The sequence below is a fragment of the Micropterus dolomieu genome, linkage group LG08 (genome assembly GCF_021292245.1).
Source record: "Micropterus dolomieu isolate WLL.071019.BEF.003 ecotype Adirondacks linkage group LG08, ASM2129224v1, whole genome shotgun sequence".
Lineage (NCBI taxonomy): Eukaryota > Metazoa > Chordata > Actinopteri > Centrarchiformes > Centrarchidae > Micropterus > Micropterus dolomieu.
In genome coordinates this window covers 32,187,909-32,196,243 of record NC_060157.1, presented here as the reverse complement: position 1 = coordinate 32,196,243, position 8,335 = coordinate 32,187,909, and the positions used below count along the sequence as shown (strand labels likewise).

General features: G+C 43.4%; 1 protein-coding gene across 1 annotated transcript in view; it reads right to left on the bottom strand.

Annotated features, from left to right (window-relative positions):
* Positions 1-8,335, bottom strand: part of LOC123975392 (ephrin type-B receptor 2-like) — a 38,885-nt gene that overhangs the window by 11,074 nt on the left and 19,476 nt on the right. The window contains exons 4-6 of the mRNA XM_046056853.1: positions 3,651-3,806; positions 2,219-2,554; positions 1,947-2,071 (exon numbers count right to left, since the gene is read on the bottom strand). Coding sequence (XP_045912809.1) covers positions 1,947-2,071; positions 2,219-2,554; positions 3,651-3,806 — 617 coding nt within the window. The remainder of the gene's footprint in view (positions 1-1,946; positions 2,072-2,218; positions 2,555-3,650; positions 3,807-8,335) is intronic.

Below are 8,335 nucleotides of genomic sequence, written 5' to 3'. Positions count from 1 at the left end.
TCGATCTATGTTAACTTTTAAGGACACCGAGACCATTTTACACGCCTTCATCTCATCACGCCTGGATTATTGCAACAGCCTTTTCACTTGTTTAACCCAAAAATCTACTGATCGACTCCAGACTGTCCAGAACTCAGCTGCCAGGCTTTTAACCAGAACAAAGAAATATGACCACATTACTCCTATTTTAGCTTCACTACACTGGCTCCCAGTATGTTTTAGAATTGACTTTAAAATTCTATTGATCACTTTTAAAGCTCTTCATGGTCTCTCGCCTTGTTATATTTCTGACCTTTTAGTCCCATACGCACCAGCACGTACCTTGAGATCCTCGGGCAGAGGTCTGTTGTCTGTTCCAGAATCTCGACTGAAAACTAAAGGGGACAGAGCATTTGCTGTCAGGGCCCCGAGGCTCTGGAACAGCCTGCCCGAGGAAATCAGGTTGGCACTTTAAACATTGGATGAACTGATTATTTTGTCTTTAATACAGATGATGCTGAGTCATTAATAAATAAATCATGATAAAAAGTTATGATAACTGATTATTTTTCCATGAGCCCACTCTGTTATTATAACATTACCTAGTTTATTTGGTAGCTTATTTAACAGCTTATTGGACTGTAACTCTTCTTCTACAGCTAGAGATGTGCAGATTGATCAGCTGGGGACTGAAATAGGCCGTTTATTTCTGCTTACTCTGCCCCGACCAGTGACCGGGGCCGAGCAGTGTCAAATATCCAATTTTCTGCCGGTCACATTGAATGTTACAAACACGCTGCATGGCGCCGTGTTTCACATGTGTTCACAGACAGTAACCTTGTGTCACAGCCACACACACACAGGCTAAAACATGTCTTAGATGTGTGGAAGTTATTCACGAGAGTGAAGAAGACGCAACGCTCACTACATCTGCAGAGAAACACACAGAAAGAGACGCTGTGGATAGTGTAAAGCAGGGAGCAGGTAAAGCAAAAGTGAACACAGCTGTTGGTGACGATGTCATTCATACCACTATGGTCTCTATTGGTAATTAACAACAAACCTCTTCCACACGCCGCTCATCTGCTGCTATGAAAACGGAATCGCGGGTGAGAAACCAAACGCGAGTTCTTTTAAATAAAACTGCTGACAGATAAAGTCAGAGCAGACAGAGAGAGACAGACAGGTATGTGCTTGTGTGTCTGATGGGAAAAGCAAGGTGAGCAGATTACTGTAGTCTGTGATTAAGCACAAAAATAAATTGGAGAATTAAGTAGAATAAAAATGGTGTGCAATTTATTTTCAGCTCCTTCCAGTGAAAATGTTATATTATAATAAGTGTTTCATTATGACCATACAATTGAGACCAATGAGAACAGCCAATATTTATACTGGTGCTGATGGGGATCATAATAAAAATAGATTTTTCCAATAAATAGTTACAAAAATGTTTGTGTATGCTGTCAGTTATAGATCCTAGAAATAATCAGTAATTGGAATCTGCCAGGAAAATAATCTGTGCAGATCTTACTATTTATATATATATATATATGTATGTGTGTGTGTGTGTGTGTGTGTGTGTGTGTATATATATATATATATATATATATATATATATATACTATATGTGTGTGTGTGTGTGTGTGTGTGTGTGTGTGTGTATGTAAGAGACATCTTCTATCCCAGAAGAAACCTAAATTACTATGTAGCCTAGAGGACACAAGTTATTTAGGATAATATGACCACGTCGTGAGCCTATGAACTTAAGTCATATTTAAACAAATATTGCTTTGTGTTGTTGGCCAGAAAGATAATAGCAAGACTTCCTTCTGTGTACATGTATCCTATAAAAATACAATTTTGGCTGTATTACTTGTGTCCCCTTGAAAAATTGCTCTTTTATTTATGTTTATTGTCCCCCCCTACTGTGAGATGAGATTTACGCCCATGCATCAGCACTGATGTACCTTCTCGTAGTACTGCAGTTCGTAGTCCAGGATAACTCCGTTGGGCTGATCAGGCTGTGACCAGGACAGAGTGATGCTGTTGGGGCTTCTGCTGACCTGGTGTATGATGGACACTGATGATGGTGCTGAGAACAAGACAAGAGGAAGCACAGTTAGTGGCTGAAGAGAAAATACAGGCTGCTGGAAATGTTGGACCTCCTCATGACAGCTCATCAAATCACTGAGCATCGTTAACGTGGAGTTATGGCATGTGAAACAATGGGTAGCCTCACCGGCCTGGTTGGTGGTGATGTTGACAGACGTGTACTGCGGTGAATAAGGGCTCTGGTCAGACACTCCGTTGACAGCTTGTATTTCAAAGGTGTACTGGGTGTGAGCCAGGAGGTCGCTGATGTGAACACGGTGGTTGGTCAGTCCAAGCTGACGCGGGACAAACTGCACGTTGTCCCCACAGCGAGTGCAGCCGCCCCGGCCGCTGCCACAGCTCTTACATATGATGTTGTAGACGACGTCCTCTCGGCCACCGCCCTCCTGTGGCGGGCTCCACTCCAGCCTCAGAGAGGTCTCATTCACTATGGAGATGATGTTTTGTGGAGCTGATGGGACAGCTGGAAGAGAAGAAAATGATTACTATCCTCCAAAAACACTATTGTAATTGTAGGGTATGAGTACTTATCATTCTTTATTTGCCTCTACTTTCCCTCACTGCAGATTCCTGCCTTATACACATGTGGTTTAACTAATGCCCTAAATATGGTACGATACATGCACATAAATAAGACAGTCTAAGGTACTTGGCATCTTGTTGCTGTCGTGTTGTGAAGTAGGGCTCACTCAGCTTCTAAATCATTTTGACTTGTAACAGGGCAAATGACGTCACTGTCATTACCTCTTCAGGTCGTGGGAGCATTCTATGGCGCTATGTAAGATTGAAATCCCAGGCAGGATTTCTATTTCGAGAACAGCGTAATGCTTTACAGCACCAACACAACTCAAGCATGCAAGCCATAAGAAGAAGCGAGTTCTTTGGAAGAAGCTGGCTCGGTATTCTCAGAATGGATATCATGGCAGAGGCTGTGAAGAGACCGAAGAAGATGTCAGAGGAAGTGAGGAAGAGAAAAAAAGAGAAAGACCGAGCAAGAGACCGGACAAGAGTAAATATGGGACTGGCTTTTACTCGTTGAGCTAAAAGAGCTGAAAGGATGCAGGACAGACAGCGAGCTGGTCTTCTTCCTGTTGGACTGGTCAGTAATAACTTATGTCTTGTGTTGTTGCTCTTGCTTGATGTTTGGCTTTTAGTAAGTAAGTAAGTCAGCCAGAGGTTTCACGGACAGAGGTTTAGCTGCTAGCTATAAATCTGGAATTCATGTTAGCAAACTTACCAGCTAACAGACTCAGACATTGGTAACGTTACTGTATGTGCTCTTATGTCGGTTGCTAGCTTTGTTGGCTAGCTTGCTACCCACTCTCTTTGCAGTCACTCTCTCTTTTTCTCTTCTTAGCGTCATCTGTCAACATCCTCTTCTGTCTCTTCTCCTATGCCGTTAGCTAATGTTACGTCTACAGAGGCTGCCGAGCCCGGTTATGTTGCCCGCTCGCCTGACTCCGGCTCAAATACAAACCAAATCTTACATAATGTTGCTTTGACTTTCTGCAGGTGGTGTTCAAATGAAATTACTTTCTGTCAGGACAGTGTGTGCATACTTGTACAGGGCATTTGCAGAGGGTCTGAGTCAGTGCGGTAGTAGCCATTGCGGCAGATGCAGTTAGTTGCTCCCTCGCTGGTGGTTCTGCTGTTAATGGGGCACTGCAGACATTTGTGGTCTCCCTGTGCAGTCTTGAAGAAACCTGATACACAAGCTGTGATGGAGACATGCAGCAGTGGAGGAGGTACAGAGAGGGAAGAGGAAGTACAGAAAAGAAAAAGAAGAAATGAAAACAGTGAGCTTAGGACCACGGCAGGTACAAGAGATAAGACATTGTCAAATCCACCCACAGTGTCAGCTTCATCGTTCAGTATCAGAACCATCAGTATTAGCGTTGAGCAGATCCTAAAATATTATGAGCTCTTTCATTCCTACATTTTCCCCACAAAGCATATGTTTAGTCATGGTAGCCTGGATGTCTGCGTCTCATAAAGGTCAGCTCATTGAAGTGACATGTACTAGGACTCCTTCAGAGGCTGTCAGCTCTGCTGTCCACAAGGTCAGAAGACATGTCGGTGAGTACACAAGACAAGACCAGAAAGAAAGAAAGAAAAAAGAAAGAAAGAAAGAAAGAAGAGAGAAAGCTGGAAACCTTTTCATCACATTTATTTTCTGTGTGAACGTATGAATGCAGAAGCTAACTGTTTGCGACTGTGACTTTAAATGTGATCATAGATATGGCCCAAAAACGACCATAGAGTTGAAACAACTCCACCATGTTTTTAAAAAACAGAACAGTATAACCTTCAAACGTTAGGATTTATTGAATGGTTGTGGAATGGATTATATTACACTGTAAATAACTGACAACTAAACTTAGTGTGCATTGATATAAAAAGGTATTTGGTTAAATTAACATCCTGATGAAACACCAGCTTCCATCCATAAAAACAATGCTCTCTCTTATTGTGTCAGTATCTTCCTCTTTTTCACACCTGACCGACTTTAAGACAGACATTTATAACCATAAAGACAAAGTTTCACTTATTAAACAACCTAAACAACAAGTTATCTGGTTGAGTATATTTTAGGTATAGTCACATTATATTTTGACCGTGTGTGAACAGAAAGTGAGCTGTATTCAACATTCAGATTTAAAAGTAAACATTCAGCTTACTGTGTGTGTCCTGATTCGGCTGTTTGTATGCAGCAAGAGGACATTTAGGAATATGAATATAAAGACATGACAATAGCAGCCAATCAGGGATGAGTGCAACAACACAAAGCTGAAGCAACACATTTACAGTCAGCCGTAACAGGGAGAATCCCTCTGGCTGACAGAAGTCTGATTACAGTAGCTGTGACACATCTCAGAGGAATAAAAATACTATACATGATCATGACGCCTTCGAACACATCAGGAAAGGACAAACAAGGGGAGAGGACAAACAGTGGAACCAGTAGACCTAGAAGCTGTTGATTAACTAGGACAACCTACTTGTTTTGTTGTGTTATTATTTCATTTTACTGCAGACAGAATCTGTCGTAGGACAAAGAGAAGAACAAGGACACCTCAAGACACAGAAACACTGATCTAATCCTAAAGTCCTACGCAAAGCACCCGGCACAGCTCTCGCATCACTTCTCACACATACGTGGGTCACTTTATTTTGAAAAGTAGTCAGGGCAGAGCAGGAAAATGATTCTTGGACATGTTGAGCCTGTAACTTTCTAGGTCAGTGAACAACAATAAGGTCAGCAGGATTTAAAATCTGCTATCATCCTGTTAAACAGGCTGATGGAGGCAGTGCAGTCAAAAGCTCCAGCCATGAACAGGACAGATGACAGAGTGCTTGGCTTTAACATGACCAACAGCAGGGTTTACATGTTAGAGCTTCACATACTAACATACATAAAGTGACCCACTGTGCAGAGAAGCTAATGTGTTCTAAGAGTGGTTCTCTTCAACACTGCCTGATGAGTTCTGGTATTTTTTCTTCATAGTTGTGAGAGAACTACCTCCTAATGATGAGATCCTGGTCTGGTAAACATGTGAACAGGTTCAGGTGGTTGAGCAATCTGGATGGCATTGTTATGATTACCATGGTATTCTGTGCCTGAAGGGAATAACCAATCAGATGTCCTGATGACCTGATGTTCTTATGTAAGTGAGGTTGATATTGACGTACATAAACTCAGTGTGCAGGATGCACACTGAGTTTATGTATTCAGAAGCAGATGATTAGTATCAACGCTGGGATTGATCAGGAAGTTGTTCTGTGCTTTCAGGAGCAGCTAAACCAGCACAGGATGCTTTCCTCTCTCAATTAGAGTATTTAACCTCTTAAACCACAAAGATCCACTGCTAGCCCTAACAGGACTCGAACTTGGGTCTCCTGCACCAGAGGCATGTGTTTTATCCACTGTGACATCGTCATCCTTTAAGGACGGTGGACAAGTAATCATCAGTAATCATGGTCGCACTTTATTGTGAGTGTGTGTATATACATTTAAATATATATATATACACACACACACACATATATATATACATACATATATATATATATATATATATATATATATATATATATATACAATATGTCTGCGTGGGTTCTCTCCGGGTGCTCCGGCTTCCTCCCGCCATCCAAAGACATGCAGGCTAGGTTAATTGGTGTCTCCCAAATTTTTCCTTAGTTGTGGATGTGAGTGTCTATGTGTGGCCCTGCGATGGACTGGCGACCTGTCCAGGGTGTACCCCCCCTTTTGCCCGATGTCAGCTGGGATTGGCTCCAGCTCTCCCGCGACCCTGTACGCAGGATAAGCGGTTGACGATGGATGGATGGATATATATATATATAGTAGGCCTGTATATATATATATACAGTAATAAGATGTAACAAACTGATTCAAATTAGACAGAAAACTAGAAATAAAGTGTTTTTATTAGACATATACCCTAATTAAATTAGTTAAATAACCAAGATGGTGCTGAGTATAGCTGTCTTGGTGTTAGGTGCGCTTTGTTTTGTTTTGTTTTTGTGTGTTAATTCTGTTTTTGGCTGTGATTCCCGGTGCTCTTTCACCAGGGAGGAGCTCATGAACATCAGGGGAACAACTCCAGCAGATTTAATTCCCACTTTTCTTGCGTCATCAGTGGAATTATTGGACATTTTGGTGAAGGGCTCGCTCGCTGTCGTTCGCGCTGTGAAGCTCTGCAAGAGAGAGAAAAGAGCCGGGTCGCTTGTGCGTCTTCGCCGGCGGACAAACTTCAGCTTCTGGTGGGGAAAAACAGAGACTTTTATTCATCTTCTGTTCTGTGCTTCACGGAGATGTGGCTGTCTGAACTGATACCGGACTCTGCGCTGCAGCTGGCAGGCTTCCAACTGTACAGAGCGGACCGCGACACAGAACTCTCCGGCAAAACAAAAGGTGGAGGTGTCTGTTTTTATATTAACAATGGCTGGTGTACCGACGTGACAGTGATTCAGCAGCACTGCTCTCCTAATCTGGAATTTCTTATCATTAACTGTAAACTGTTTTTCTCCCCCCGTGAGAAAACTGCGCATACTGGCCGACCGGATACTGTGTGTAGAGCAGACAAACCCGGACTCCCTTGTTATTGTTCTCGGTGACTTTAACGGGGGAAATGTCAACCAAGAACTCCCCAAATACAGACAGTTTATAAAGTGTCCAACCAGAGAGGGGAACACTTTGGATCACTGCTACACCACAGTTAGCAGTGCCTATCACGCCGTCACACATGCTCCACTGGGACATTCTGATCACGTGATGGTCCATCTGATTCCCGCTTACAGGCAAAAACTAAAGCTCTGTAAACCTGTAGTGAGGACATCAAAGAAGCGGACCAGTGAAGCTGTTGAGGACCTCCAGGAATGTTTGGACTGCACTGACTGGGATGTTTTCAAGAAGGCTAACAATCTGGATGAGTTTACAGAGGCTGTGACGTCCTACATCAGCTTCTGTGAGGACAGCTGTATTCCAACACGCACCAGGGTGAGTTATAACAATGACAAACCCTGGTTCACAGCTAAACTCGGTCAGCTAAGGTTGGAAAAGGAGGATGCATTTAGGAGTGGTGACACAGCCGGGTGTAGGGCGTTAAAGTACAGGTTTAGTAGGGAGGTGCGAGAAGCTAAACGACTGTACTCAGAGAGACTAAAGAACCAGTTCTCTGCAAACAACGCCACTTCTGTCTGGAGGGGGTTCAGACAGATCACAAACTATAAACCCAAAGTCCTCCACTCCATAAACGATTCTCGCCTGGCAAATGAGCTGAACCAGTTCTACTGCCGCTTTGAGAGTCAATCGGACACCATCCCCTGTGACTCCTCCGCTCAGCTTCAGCCTCAGTCCACCACATCTTCCCCTCCCTCCTCAGAGCTGGCCAGCTCCACCCCCTCCCCTCCTCTCTCCATCACAGAGAGGGAAGTCAACGGTCTTTTCAGGAGGCAGAAACCCCGCAAAGCAGCTGGGCCGGACTCTGTCTCCCTATCCACCCTGAAGCACTGTGCTGATCAGCTGTCTCCGGTGTTCACAGACATTTTTAACACCTCACTGGACATGACATGTGCCAGCCTGCTTCAAAGCCTCCACCATCATCCCTGTACACAAGAAACCAAGTACCACTGGACTAAACGACTACAGACCCATCGCCCTGACCTCTGTAGTTATGAAGTCCTTTGAACGCCTTGTGTTGTCCCACCTAAAATCCATTACAGA